General features: G+C 62.2%; 3 protein-coding genes across 3 annotated transcripts in view; 2 read left to right on the top strand and 1 right to left on the bottom strand.

Annotated features, from left to right (window-relative positions):
- BAAT (bile acid CoA:amino acid N-acyltransferase) lies at positions 1 to 1,765 on the top strand (the record flags this gene model as incomplete). Its single annotated transcript, XM_009881428.1, has 3 exons — positions 1 to 214; positions 351 to 553; positions 1,178 to 1,765. Coding segments are annotated over 3 exons (1,005 nt in total), but the record flags the coding sequence as incomplete, so codon positions are not given.
- Positions 1,766 to 2,222: 457 nt separating this feature from the next.
- On the top strand, positions 2,223 to 7,460 carry ZP1 (zona pellucida glycoprotein 1 (sperm receptor)). Its single transcript, XM_009881427.1, has 13 exons — positions 2,223 to 2,327; positions 3,329 to 3,464; positions 3,706 to 3,827; positions 3,918 to 5,040; positions 5,110 to 5,157; positions 5,338 to 5,481; positions 5,600 to 5,784; positions 5,891 to 5,988; positions 6,245 to 6,372; positions 6,456 to 6,645; positions 6,727 to 6,877; positions 7,181 to 7,265; positions 7,354 to 7,460. Exons 1-13 carry the CDS (start codon positions 2,223 to 2,225, stop codon positions 7,458 to 7,460), a joined length of 2,622 nt encoding a protein of 873 aa, XP_009879729.1.
- A 640-nt stretch (positions 7,461 to 8,100) lies between these two features.
- Positions 8,101 to 13,534, bottom strand: part of PRPF19 (pre-mRNA processing factor 19) — a 12,345-nt gene continuing 6,911 nt past the window's right edge. Inside the window, exons 2-16 of the mRNA XM_009881426.1 lie at positions 13,265 to 13,414; positions 11,891 to 11,967; positions 11,650 to 11,791; positions 11,397 to 11,470; positions 11,216 to 11,278; positions 11,065 to 11,106; positions 10,890 to 10,964; positions 10,518 to 10,593; positions 10,163 to 10,272; positions 9,799 to 9,954; positions 9,645 to 9,714; positions 9,386 to 9,471; positions 8,790 to 8,960; positions 8,494 to 8,599; positions 8,101 to 8,339 (exon numbers count right to left, since the gene is read on the bottom strand). Of these exons, the coding sequence (XP_009879728.1) occupies positions 8,242 to 8,339; positions 8,494 to 8,599; positions 8,790 to 8,960; positions 9,386 to 9,471; positions 9,645 to 9,714; positions 9,799 to 9,954; positions 10,163 to 10,272; positions 10,518 to 10,593; positions 10,890 to 10,964; positions 11,065 to 11,106; positions 11,216 to 11,278; positions 11,397 to 11,470; positions 11,650 to 11,791; positions 11,891 to 11,967; positions 13,265 to 13,414 (1,496 nt within the window). The 3' untranslated portion in view covers positions 8,101 to 8,241. The remainder of the gene's footprint in view (positions 8,340 to 8,493; positions 8,600 to 8,789; positions 8,961 to 9,385; positions 9,472 to 9,644; positions 9,715 to 9,798; positions 9,955 to 10,162; positions 10,273 to 10,517; positions 10,594 to 10,889; positions 10,965 to 11,064; positions 11,107 to 11,215; positions 11,279 to 11,396; positions 11,471 to 11,649; positions 11,792 to 11,890; positions 11,968 to 13,264; positions 13,415 to 13,534) is intronic.

The raw sequence follows: 13,534 nt of genomic DNA, 5'->3' as shown, positions 1-13,534 counted from the left end.
CCCGACACCCTCTTCCGACGGTTGGTCAAGCGGGATGTGGCCGGCAGCCCCTTCCTTGTCCGTCTGGAGGTCTTCGATGGCGTCCGCCTGGTCACCGGACCCCAGGACCAGCCGCTGGCCTCCTGCCAGGCCGAGCGGTGGTATGTGGGTCCCGGCATGCAGCGCGTGCCCATCCGGGAGGGCAGGGTCCGCGGAGCCCTCTTCTTGCCACCCGGTGAGAAACGGGGTGTGGGGAACCCCGGGCTGCCCGGCCCTTGGCCACCCAGTGGGCCACCCACCACACTCGGGGTGTGGGATGGCACTGGTGGCTTCTCTCCCCCCTTGGTGATGGTCTCTCTGGCTGCCCGCAGGACCGGGACCCTTCCCGGGGGTGATCGACCTATTTGGGGGTGCGGGTGGCCTCATTGAGTTTCGTGCGGGGCTGCTGGCCAGCCGGGGCTTCGCGGTGCTGGCATTGGCCTTCTTCGCCTACGACGACCTGCCCCGCACCCTGGCCCAGCTCGACTTGGAGTATTTTGAGGAGGCAGCTGAGCTGCTCCTCCGGCATCCCAAGGTGAGCCCTGCAGCGTGACGGGACGTCCTGGTGAACAGGGATGTCTTGGGGATGGGGGACATGGTGGTGAGTGGGATGTCCTGGTGACCACAGATGTCCTGATGAGTGGGATGTCTTGGTGATCTGGGGATGTCCTGGCAAGCGTGAACGTACTGGTAACTGGGGACATCCCAGTAAGCAGGATGACCTGGTGTCCTGGTGAGTGAGATGTCCTGGTTACCAGGGATGTCCCAGTGAGTGGGTTGTCCTAGTGACTGGGGATGTCCTGGCAAGCAAAGGATGTCCTGGTGACTGGGGACATCCCGGTGAGTGGGTTGTTGTGGTGACGAGGGATGTCCCAGCGAGCGGGTTGTCCTGGTGATCAGGGATGTCCGGGTGAGTGGGATGTCCTGCTGATCTGGGGACATCCCAGTGAGCAGGATGTCCTGGTGACCAGGGATGTCCTGGTGATCTGGGGATCTCCTGGCAAGCAGGGATGTCCTGGTGACTGGGGACATCCCAGTGAGCAGGATGTCTTGGTGACCAGGGATATCCCAACAAGCGTGTTGTCCTCATGACTGGGGACATCCCGGTAACGTCCCAGCGAGCAGTGCTGCCAGCTGGCTCTGTTTCCCCCCACTGCAGGTGCGAGGCCCCGGCCTGGGTGTCGTTGGCGTCTCCAAAGGAGCAGAGGTGGCCCTGGCCATGGCCACCTTCCTCCCACAGGTGGTGGCCACAGTGTGGATCAACGGCACGGCCTTCCTCCATGGCAACCCGCTGGTCTACAAGGATCTCCACATCCCCCCCATCCCATACTACACCGAGCGCGTGATCTTCACAGAGGTGGGGGCCTTGGACAACTCGGCCATCTTCGCCGACCCTCGGGACCCCGCGTACAGCGCCTCGGCCATCCCGGTTGAGAAGATCCGGGGGAAGGTGCTCTTCGTGGTTGGGGAGGCCGACCGTAGCTTCAACAGCAAGCTCTTTGCCGAGTTGGCCATGGCACGGATGCCACCAGAGAGTGGCCGTGTCCTCTCCTACCCCGGCGCCGGGCACTTGATCGAGCCCCCTGGCTCCCCCCTCTGCAGCATCTCCAGCATTCGGGGCACCCCCCGGCCGGTGGTATGGGGGGGTGAAGCCCAAGCCCACGCCAAGGCCCAGGAGCACTCGTGGCAGGAGATCGTCCAGTTCTTGGAGCACCACTTGGGTCCCGCTGCCACCATGAAGCTGTGATGGTTGCGGGGAGCCGGGGCTGGGGTGGGGTGGGTGGAAAAGGGGCTGGGGTTGCCCCCGGGGTTGTCACCCCGCTCAATAAAGTGCACCTTGACAGCCGGCGCCGCCTGGTCCTGCCTCCACTGGTGGGGTGGGGACACCAGGTCCTGGCGATGGCACGTGGGATGACCCCTATGTGTATATATACGTATATACATACACATATATAGGTACATGTATAGGTACAGCCGCGGCTCAGGGGGTTGTGGAGATGTCGCCGTAGCTGATACTGCCCTTTAATGAGGCCACTAAGGTTTTTGGGGGGGGCTACGGCCAAACCCTCCTGGTTCCACACACCCCTTCAGCGTGAGACCCGGTTCGGTGCCGCGAGCCGGTGGGAGCTGAGGGTTTCCCCCCCGGGAACATGGAGGATGGCGTCTCGCACGGGGCAGGAGGGCTTTAAACCCCCAAAACGCTGATGGTTGGCACCTGGGCTGCGGTGGAGGATGGCAAACGGGCACATTCACGCCCAACACGTGCCCGGGGCAGGGTGCAGGAGCCGGCGGCCGTGACCGTCACACCGGCAAGGGGAGGTGGGGGAGTGACTCGGTTTAGTCTACAATAAAGATAAGACCCAGAAAGGAAACTTCTGGAGAGGGAGGCAGAGGGAACCCACAAAGCGCTGCGCTCAGCAGCCACCCGAGGGGACCAAGGTCCTTCCTCTTCATCCCGGGGCGCCGGCGAAACTCGGCTCCGGCTTTTCGTGGCCCATCGCTTGGCCACGCCGGCTCCCCGTTCACCTTCCTACAGGGACCTCGAGGGGTGGGGGGACGAGCCCCTCCGTGGCCCAGCTGGTGGGACCATCGCCACCTTTGCTCTAGGGCAAGGGCAGCGAGAGCAAAGGAAGGTGACGGCTGGGACGAGGGGTGGCACGGGGACCCCTGACCCCGCGCCGCGCTCAGGGCAGCAGTCTCCATCCCCCGTTTGCAGGAAGAGTTTCTCCTGACTCCTCACCCCACCATGGGACGAAGCGTTTGAAGGGCTTTTGCTTCCCCCGTGGCACTGCCGGTGCGGCAGAGCCTGGGCGTAAAGCCACCATGGTGGTGGTGGTGGGGATTTGGGGACAACTGCCTGGTTCCCCGGTCCTCGGACCTCACCGGGGCCATGCCACCATTCTGCCCCGGTCCCTCTGCAGGGTCCTGGTCCTATGGCTGCCCTGGCAGCAGGGTGGTCCATCGGGGAGCCGGATGCCACCGCCGTCCCCACCGGCTTGTGGCAAACCCCAAGGCTGTGTGGCAAGGAGGGAGGTGGGCACACACTAGCCCCCTCCTCCCCCTCCAGCTCGGCCAGTGCCATCTCCAGGGATTGTCTCTCCCGCCGTGGGACAAAGTGTTTCTTCGAACAGCTTTCGGTTCTTCCCCGGTCACCCCGGCACGGCCACGGGAGGTGACCGCAGTGCCGGGGGCAGCGAGGTCGCTGGTGGCAAGGGAGCGAGGAGCCCTGGGCAGAGCTCGTCCCCTCGCCACGGGACAGAAGACAACATCCCACGGATCATCTGATCCCCCCTCCCCCGCTGCATCCCAGCCGGATGGATATAAATCCGTGGCCGCGGTGCTGACCCACGGAGAGCCCCGTGCTCCGGCTTCGCTCGCCGCCACCGCCGCCGCGCAGTTGCTGGCGTCCCCCTCTCGCGGCCGCCCCGTCCGCTTCAAAGTCATGGGTGAGTGGGGGGCAGGCGGGTGTGAACCCCTCCCTGGCTCTTCTTGGGGTGACATGTGCCAGATCTCCTTGAGGTTACCCCAAAATCCGGGTGCTCCCTTGTGCTGGTGCCCTGATGGGATGAGCTCAGTGGCTTGAATGAGTTTTCGGTGTGGGCTGGTGCTGCCGGGGAGGGTTTCTGAGCGTCACGGCACCCCGTTGTGCCACCTCACTCCCCCCCGCGCCCACGGTGTCCCCCGCAGATGAGTTCGGTACCCCCTTCGACGTGGCCAACTGCTCCATCTGCCTCCACTGGCTCAACACTGGGGTGGATGGTGCCGTCATCTTCTCCTCTGGCTACGAGGGTTGCCACGTCCTGGTGAAGGTGAGGTTCCCATCCCACCCACGGTCCCCCGGCGCCAGCGGGCTGGGGGTGACTGTCCCTTGGGTGACTGTCCCTCTTGCCATGCCACAGGAGGACCGCTACGTCCTGAGGGTGCAGCTGGAGGAGGTGCTGCTCAGCGGGGTCGTGGCCGCCTCCTACGAAGTCAACATGACCTGCCCGCAGCCCGGGGACTACGAGATCCGCATGGATGGCAACACACGTACCGAGTACCGGCCCGGCCGGGGCAATAGCGTCCACCAAACCCAGACTGATGTTCTTGTCCCCTTGGCCCAGCCTGGGGTCCTGCAGCACGTGTCCCAGTCCACCCTCACCCTCTCGGGAGCCCACGTCTCTCCCCAAGCCCACTCGGAGCAGGTTCACCCCGTGGCTCGCACGCAGCCCGTCCTGGTGCACCCCGGGCTTCAGTCCCAGCCTGGCCAGGTTCACCAGGGGCTTCAGCCCCAACCAGGCATGGTTCGTCCCATCACCCAACCGCAGCGGGGTTTAGTACGCCCTGGCATGCAGTCCCCAGCCCAGCCTGGGCTCCTTCGTCCAGGCCTTCACACCCAAAACCAGCCCGGGCTGGTGCACCCTGGAGCTCAAAACCAACAAGGTCTTCTTCGCCCAGGGCTTCAAACCCAAAACCAGCCCGGGCTGGTGCACCCTGGAGCTCAAAACCAACAAGGTCTTCTTCGCCCAGGGCTTCAAACCCAAAACCAGCCTGGGCTGGTGCACCCTGGAGCTCAAAACCAACCAGGTCTTCTTCACCCAGGGCTTCAAACCCCAAACCAGCCCGGGCTGGTGTACCCTGGAGCTCAAAACCAACCAGGGCTCCTTCGTCCAGGAGTTCAGACCCCAAACCAGCCCGGGCTGGTGCACCCCGGTGTCCAGTCTGGCTTAACACATGCTGGTGCTCAGACTCAAGCAGGCTTCGTACGAACAGGAGCTCAGCCCCCAAACCAGCCAGGTTTATCTCGTCCCAGCCTCCAGACGCATTCCCAAACTGGTCTCCTCCACCCTGGGCTCCACAGCCAAACTGGGCTGCCTCATTCCGGCTCTCAGTCCCAATCCCAGGCAGGTCTGGTGCGCCCAGTTCTCCAAAGCCAAGCTGGGCTGGTACATGCCAGCCATTCCCGACCGGGTTTAGTGCGCCCGGGACTCCAGTCCCGACCGGGTTTGGTACGTCCTGGACTTCAAGCTCAGCTCCAGCCGGGTTTGGTGCGCCCGGGACTACAAGCCCAAGCCCAGCCTGGTTTGCTGCGTCCCGGGCTTCAATCCCAAGCCAGTCTGCTGCAATCCACGGCTCTCTTCTACCCCTCGGCAGGGGCAGGTAAGCCAACGCGGTGGGATGGAGGTAGGAGACAGTCGGAGATGGAGGTGACATCTGGGAGGGGATGCTCGGGATGCTTTGGCGAGGGGGGGGGGAACGCTTGGGTGGGCAATTCAGAAGGACGCTCAAGGTGATGCTGAGGGTGATGCTCAGGGCAGCGTCCCCTTTCTGTCACCTCAGGCACCCAGCTGACGCGGGAGCAGTGCCAGGTGCCGGTGGGGAGGATGCCCTGCGTGGCCCCGCAGGGCCGGGAGGCGTGCTTGCAGGCGGGCTGCTGCTACGATGACATGGACCGCATGGCGCCCTGCTATTACGGCAACACGGGTAGGACACCCAGCGGGGTTCCCTGGGGACGTCCCATCGCCCACCGCCTCGGCCAACACTGGCCGGGGTGGGCTGAAGGTCATTCCAGGCTGATGGAACCTGGAACCTCGTGTCACAGCCACCGTGCAGTGCCTGCTGGACGGCCACTTCGTCCTGGTGGTGCCGCGGGGACTCGCCACCCAACCCTACAACCTGGACAGCGTGCGCCTCGCCAGCGCCCAGGCGGGCTGCGAGCCCGTCAGGGTGACGGAGACCTTCGTGATGTTCCGCTTCTCCGTCACGCAATGCGGTACCACCGTCCCCGTAGGGATACGACACCCCACCTCCTCCTCCTCCTCCTCCTCGAGAGCCCCCTGAGCTGCTCAGAGCGTGGATGGGGACCTTAACCCCCTATGCGTGTCCACCTCAGGTGATTGAGGACCAGCTGATCTATGAGAACCAGCTGATCTCTACCATCGATGTCCAGGGTTCCTCCCGCGGCTCCATCACGCGGGACAGCATCTACATGTAAGGGGAGGGTGGGCAAAGCCAGGCAGAGCCGGGACACCCCCTCAGTAAAGCCCATCCTGCTCCCCTTCTGCCTGCAACACCCCCCAAACGAGCTCCCCCCATTCCTTGGCTCCTGCCAGTGCTTGGTGGTGGGACTGGGGACCCCTACGGCAGGTGGCCCCCCCCCTCTTCTTGGGCTGGGGGATCTGATGCCGCGGTGGGGGGGAAGGCTGGAGGACATGGTGGGCATCCAGGTCTGCTCTACTCCCCCCAGCCTCCAAGCTCGCTGCATCTACAACGCCAGCGACCTCCTGCCGCTCCGTATGGAGGTGGCCGTGCCCCCCACCGCCACCCCCGTGGCCATGCCGGGGCCGCTGGGACTCCCGCTACGCATTGCCACTGGTGAGTAGACCATTTGCTGGTCCCCCCCACCCCTCCGTTGTCCCCCCATCCTCAGCCCGCTCAGCCTCTGGCCCTTCCCGCAGACGAGAGCTACAGCTCCTACCACCCCGACGGCGACTACCCCTTGGTGAGGGTGCTCCGGGACCCCATCTACGTGGAGGTTCGTCTCCTCCAGAAGACGGACCCCAACCTGGTGCTGGTCCTGCACCACTGCTGGGCGTCCCCCAGCACCGACGGGGCTGCTGAGCCCCAGTGGCCCATCCTGGTGGACGGGTGAGCAGGGAGTGGTGGGGACAGGAAGATGGAGAGGAAGGGGTCACCAGCACCAACCAAAGGTCCTCGTTGCACACCCAGGTGCCCCTTCACAGGGGACAACTATAGGACGCAGCTCGTGCCTGTGGGACCGGCCTCACCGCAGCTGCCCTTCCCGAGCCACTACCAGCGCTTTGTCATCTCCACCTTCACCTTTGTGGAACCCCCCTCCATGGCGGTGCTGGAGGGAGAGGTGAGGAGAGCAGACATGTCCTGCAGCATCATGGACTTCCATGGTCCTCCTGAGCCCCCCAGTGTTGACAATCCCCCGTCCCAACACCCCAAAACCTACCACAGCACCTTTCCTGAGCAAATCCCCCGACTGCCCGTGGTGCCGGCGCATCACTGCCCCATACTGCTCCGCACCCCGACCCCACAACGGCAGCGGGGAACCCACGCTGCTTGCTGGGTTGGGAGGTTCTTTGGGGCTTGGAGCACCTTCTCCAGGGCCACCAGCACCATCAGCCACTGACGCTGGCCCACCCATGGCTTCCAGGTGTACATCTCCTGCAGCGCTTCGGTGTGCCACCTCGCGCAGCCCGAGCCCTGCCGACCCTCCTGGCAGCTGGGAGTGCCATCACGTAAGTCTGGGGGCCACCACCAGGTTCCACCATGGGAGAACCTCTGCCAGCCCGGGGCTTTCCACACCAACCCCCTTCCCCTCCGCAGGAGCCCGTCGGTCTCTAGGGGACAGGAGGACAGCCGAAGCCACGGGCATGGTCACCTCCCAGGGACGCATCGTCTTCCCGAAGGTCACCAAGCTGCGGCGAGGCTGAGCCCGACAGCGCTGGGCGAGTGCCCCTCTGCTCCCTGAACTGCCCCTTCGTCCCAGCTCAAACTGACTCTCCTCCTCCTTCTCTTCCTCCTGCGCAGCTCCTGCCTCCAACCAGACGCCGCCTGACAGCTCGAGGCAAGCTGGAAAAATAAACCCGTGCACAGCACGGCTCAAACCGGAGGCTGCGGGTGGTGGTTTGTCCGTGCGGGGCACTGGAGGAAAGAGAAGGGTTCCTTGTCCCCATCCCAGAGCTGGTAGCACCCACACCTCCTCCCAGTTGCCCCCTCAGCTGGCTGGGGGCTACGATGCCCCCCGTCCTGGCCCTTTACAGAAGCCTTCCTTACCCCCGGGGCTGGCACACACCTCTACGGTGAATAGTTCTTTATTTCCATAATGAAACTAGATAACTGCTTACAAAACCTGCACAGCCCTCCCCTTCCCTCCCTCCCTCCCTCCACACATCCCCACCGCGATCCCGACCGCAAACATCCACCAGTGCCGGGGTCGGAGCCTTTTGTTGCCTCAGTTACAGCCACAAAACAGAATCTAAAGCCAGATAAGACACACACAAAACTGGAAAAAAAGAAGAAAACTAAAACGACAAATCCCACGAAGCACGGGGAAGGCGACATCCAACTTCCCCTCTGCCAACAGCTACAGCAGGGGAGCCCAGAGAAATAACGAACCACTTGTTTCCCTCCCGCCCCGTCCCCAGTTTCTCCCTCCCACCCTCCCACCCCAAAGCCCAGCACGGCAGCGAGACCCCATCCCCACATCCGGGGCTACAGACTGTAGAACTTCAGGCTCCGGTCCATGCCCGTTGAGGCAATGAACTTGGCGTGGTGGCCAAAAGCCACTCCCGTGGTGAGGCCGCTGTGTTCTGGGGAGGGAAGACAACCCGTGGTTACGGCATCGAGCGGAGTTAGTCTCCCTGCCCGCTCCCCGCTGCTCTGCAGACACAGGAGAGCGTTTCCTCTCCGAAGGAGGAGACCTAAACACCTCTCCTCCCACCTCCCTCAGCCCCCACCCCTCACCTGTGAAGTGGAGGATTTCCGTCCACTGCTTGCAGATGTAGATCTGGACGTCTGTCCCACCCAGAGCCAAGTAGGTGCCGCTCTGGTCAAAGATGAGAGACTTCACCTGCGGAGGAGAAGGGGAACGAAGCTTCAGAACAGGCCCAAGAAGCTCCAAACGGCAACACCTCCACATCAGGCTCCCCCAAAGCTGAGGAGCACAGCTGGGAGAAGGCTTGGGATGGTGGGTACTGGGAGAGGAAGCTGCCAGCCTGCCCAGCCAGGCCATCGTGGGGCAAAAGGGGACGGTCACACACCTCAAAGTTATTGTCCAGCTGCAACGTCTTGAAGTTCTTGAGCTTACGCAAGTCCCAGAGCTTGACAGAGGAGTCGTCCGCTGCCGTGGCCAGGTAGTAGCCGTTCTCGGAGAAGGCGATGCTGGTGATGGGACCCGAGTGTCCCGGGAAGTTGGCCACGTTGGTGCGTTCCTGGGGATAAGGCAGTTAGAGACACGCTGCCGGCAGGGAACCGCAGCCCCCGCCGTCACGGTCGGGAGATCAGATCCCTGCAACCGCAGCCCACACACATCCAACACGGACTCCTCCCGCAGCAGAGCCAGGCAGCCTGCCTGCGAACCCTCCTCTTCCTCACCGATTCTCTTGTGGGACACAGCAAACACCTTCTTGTCACAAGACAACCCCCAATCAACCAGGAATGGCATCAAAAGTGGCCAATCTTGAGCCGAAGTGTTGTATTTTGGGAGAAAAGCTAAGAAGAGATTCCCCAAAGCCCCACTCCAGCAGAAACGGACGCTAAGCCTTGGACTCAACACTCTGCTGGGCACCAAACCCAGCTCACCCCCAACACGCTGCCTCTCTCTGTCCCCTCCCCGCACACGCAGGGCCGGCCCTACCTTCAGATCCCAAATCTTGATCTGAGAGTCCATCGTCCCTGTTCCAAAAATGAGCCCGTCCGGGTGGAATTGGGCGCAGGTGAGAGCTGCGGAGACACAGGGGGAGATTCGGAGGGTTGGGGAGACTTTCTGACTTTGTTAGCACATCCCGCCCCAGACAAGTTCTTGTGATCTTGAGGGACCCACAGGCAGAAAAAACCCTTCTCCGCAAGCTCGCAACAGCCCCCCCAGGGTGGGGACACTCAGCTATAAGTCTTACCACAGCCAGAGCTCTCATCCGTCACCTTGGTGAGGACACGGCCTGTCTGGATATCCGAGAAAGCCCAGTACTGGAAGAGAGGAACAGCGCATTGAGTACAGAGAGATGAGAAGCAGGAGTTGAGGGGTGTCTGTGGCGCAGGGACGGGTCTCACCTGGTCATCAGAAGAGCTGAGGAGGTAGTCGCCTGTCGCGTGGAGGCTCAGTCCTGTCACAGAGCCCTCGTGGGCACGGACAACCTGCACGCACGAGGCGTTGGGCACAGACCAGATGCGGATAGTAGCATCGGGAGAAGCTGAGAACACCAAGTCCTAGACAGGGACGAGACAGGAAAGTTAAGATCAAAAGACCTTCGCCTCTCCATCTTAGAGAGCTCCTTCCAGGCAAAAACTGGCCCGTCCACCGGTCTGCGTGAGGTGGAGACCCCACCAGAACAGAGCACCCAGAAGAGGGTCCAGAAAGCGCGATCTGGGGCAGCCTGGCAGTGAGGGAAGAGGCCAAACGTGGGCCTGAGCGCACCTGAGAGGGGTGGAAGACAACACTGGTAACCTTCTTGGAGTGCCCCTTGAGCGTCGCCAGGATCTGTTCCGAGCTCTTGTCAAAGACGATGACATTTTTATCAGCCCCACCTGGAAAAAAAAAAAACCAAACCCATGGAGGCAGTGAGAGATGGGAGTTTGTGGCCGTCCAAATCCACCCACTTTTCCTGGGGACCACCATCCTGAGAAACTTTGCCACGAGGTGAGAGAATCCCTCATGCCCCTTGCCCCACCGCTGTCACCCAAAAGCACAGAGAAAGGGACCTGCTCCCAGGCAGCCGCAGGCTCTTAGCTGACCCCACACAGTCCCCAGCAAGCGGAGGAGGCTCCCTTACCGGTGAGGATCTTGTTGGTGTCGGAAGGACAGAGGTCCAAAGCAAGGATCCCTGGGATGCTGGCGCTGTGCAGCCCCTGCGCAAGGTAGGAGGACGCCAGATTAACGCCACAAGCAAGAAAACGCCCCCGAAGGGAAATGAGAGGTCTTTGAGGGAGCCCAGGGGGTTTCATTCCAACAGCGGGAGCCTGTGCCACATTTAATCCAGCACAGGTCCCTGCTGGTTGTGGCACAGAGAGTCACGACCTTCCTCCTTGCTCTGCTCAGCAGCAGATCTGTCCCTTATTGATGCTGCGAAGCGGCACAGGAGAGGCGCAGATGCCCAGCTACACGGGGGAGTTTTTGAGCCCCTGGCCCGCATCACGGCACTCACCACATGCGAGGCGACCTGCCGGTACTTGCTGAGTTCCTCCGGCTTCACCAGCTCCTCTGGAACAGTCTTGCCTCTCTGCAAAAGGAAAACGGTGTGGAGATGAACATCGGCCTCTCTTGGGGCACACCACGTCCTGGCTGCTGCGACATCTTCAGAGCGGAACGGGGCCACTTACCTTCTTACGCTCCGTGGTCAGCACCGTAGCCTTGTCTTGAAGCTGTAAAACAAGAGAAGGGCGGTCACAGACTGACAGGGGCTCCCATGGCGCGAGGCGGAAGAACAACCACCGCCAAAGGCTGTAGCAGCACAAGTGGAGGACCTCTTACCTTCTGGATGATCTCGGGGGTCATGCCCGCAAGCTCCCCCAGATCCATGGACTCCCCGGCTCCCTGCATGGGACGGAGAAAGGGGCTGGTTACACCCAGAGGGGGAACGGAGGGGAAACGAGTGGAGATTGGCAGCGGTGGACCAAGGGGAAAAGCACCGAGAGGGGCAGCGGGGACTCACCGCCACGTTTGGCTGAGCGGATGGCACCGTCTGGGGCACAATGAGGCCAGCCTGCGGCTTCAGAGTTGCCAAAGCTGCGGAAGCAGAGAAAGGCTGTGAGTTAAAACGGGTTGAAAGGACAAAGAAGATGGCATCCAGTGCAGCGATCGCTACCGAGACTATCTGGGGCTGTGCCAGACGCTGCTCGCTCCTCCCCAGCTCCCCCTCCCTGCGGCACACAGCCCCCGTCCCACCTCATGTCACCCCACGTCACCTTCTCTGGCGGCGGTGACCTCCTTGGTGAGCCGAGCAATGACACGGCAGGCGGCATCGTGCTGGTAGAGCGCATGTGACAGCTCCTGGCGCGTAGTCTGCAGCTGCTGGCGGAGGGTGAAGCTGTGCAGCATGACGGCATCCTAGTGGGACGAGGCAGAGTCAGGCAGGGAAACGCATTAGCCCCAGTGCAGGCAGCTGCCAGCACTCAGCTCCATTCCCAGCCGTGACCCAGCACTTACCCACTCATCCTGGAGAGCTTTCAGGATGGCTGGGATGCTCGTGGCAGATGGAGGCTTGGGCCGGATGGGGTGGGCGACTGCCAACAAGACAGAGTGAACACATCAACCACATTCCCAACGCTCCCGTCAATCCCTTTAGACAGCCACACCGCCCTCTCTACATCCCCCAGCAGCCCAGCTTTCTGACCACATCAGCTGACGGTTGGTCTCCCCAGCTATCACGGAGAACATCGCGGATTTATCATAGAATGGTTTGGGTTGGAAAGGACCTTAAAGATCATCCAGTGCCACCCCCCTGCCCTGGGCAGGGACACCTCCCACCAGCCCAGGTTGCTCCAACCCCCGTCCAACCTGGCCTTGACCACCTCCAGGGATGGGGCAGCCACAGCTTCTCGGGGCAACCTGCCCCAGGGGCTCACTGCCCTCACAGGCAACAATTTCTTCCTAATATCTCAGCTAAATCTCCCCTCTTTCGGTTTAAAACCGTTCCCCCTCATCCTATGGCTCCGCTCCCTGATCAGGAGGCCCTCTCCAGCTTTTCTGTAGCCCCTTTAGGGACTGGAAGGGGCTCTGAGGTCTCCCTGAAGCCTGCTCTTCTCCAGGCTGAACACCCCCAACTCTCTCAGCCTGTCCTCCCAGCAGAGGGGCTCCAGCCCTTGGAGTATCTTTGTGGCCTCCTCTGAACCCGCGTCAACAGGTCCATGTCCTTCTTATGCTGCAGGCCACAGAGCTGGAGGCAGCACTGCAGGGGGGATCTCCCCAGAGTGCAGCAGAGGGGCAGAATCCCCTCCCTCGCCCTGCTGGCCATGCTGCTGGGGATGCAGCCCAGGATGTGGTTTGCTTTCTGGGCTGCCAGCGCACATCGCCGGCTCATTTTGAGCTTCTCATCCACCAACACCCCCAAGTCCTTCTCCTCAGGGCTGCTTTCCATCCATTTTCCACCCAGCCTGGATTTGTGCTTGGGATTGCCCCGACCCAGGTACAGGACCCTGCACTTGGCCTTGTTGAATTTCTTGAGGTTCGCACGAGCCCACCACTCAAGCCTATCCAGGTGCCTCTGGATGGCATCCCTTCCCTCCAGCGTGCCGACAGCACCACACAGCTTGGTGCCATCGGCAAACTTGCTGAGGGTGCACTCGAGCCCAGTGTCCGTGTCACCGACAAAAGCATCGGTCCCAACAGCGCCAGTCCCAATAGCAACCCCCGAGGAACTCCACTCAGGAGAACATCACGGATTTCCCTCGGGAAATCCTTTGTCAGGGTGCTAGCTGCCCACAGGGGACACATAGCTCCCCCCAGACTGGCCACTGCGGCCAGGAGCTTCCCCCGGGAGAACTGGCAGAAGTGTCCCCTCTTCCCATCCCATCTCACTACCTTTGATGTCGATGAGCTGCTCCTCGGAGAGGGGCTGGTTGTTGACGGGGTCGGTGCCATTCTCTGCGATGTACTTCTCGATCAGTCGCCGTTCATAGACATGGTTGGAGACCGGGGAGACGCAGGGATGCTCGGGCACCTCGTTGGAAACTACGGTGGGGAGAGAAGGAGGGAGTAAGAGCAGCGGGGGTTATGGCACCGCCGCCTCCCGGCCGAGCAACCGGTAACCCCCCAGCCCGGTAACCCCCTAATGGTACCCTCACAGCCCGG

This window comes from Charadrius vociferus, unplaced genomic scaffold (assembly GCF_000708025.1).
Source record: "Charadrius vociferus isolate BGI_N301 unplaced genomic scaffold, ASM70802v2 scaffold863, whole genome shotgun sequence".
NCBI lineage: Eukaryota > Metazoa > Chordata > Aves > Charadriiformes > Charadriidae > Charadrius > Charadrius vociferus.
This window is presented reverse-complemented; position numbering and strand designations above follow the sequence as displayed.

Coding starts and splice junctions, on each gene's coding strand:
- ZP1 (XM_009881427.1), top strand. CDS start 2,223: ATGGTTGGCACCTGGGCTGCGGTGGAGGATGGCAAACGGGCACATTCA. Junction 2,328..3,328: donor CGGCCGTGACCGTCACACCG/GCAAGGGGAGGT, acceptor GCTGCATCCCAG/CCGGATGGATATAAATCCGT. Junction 3,828..3,917: donor GTTGCCACGTCCTGGTGAAG/GTGAGGTTCCCA, acceptor GCCATGCCACAG/GAGGACCGCTACGTCCTGAG.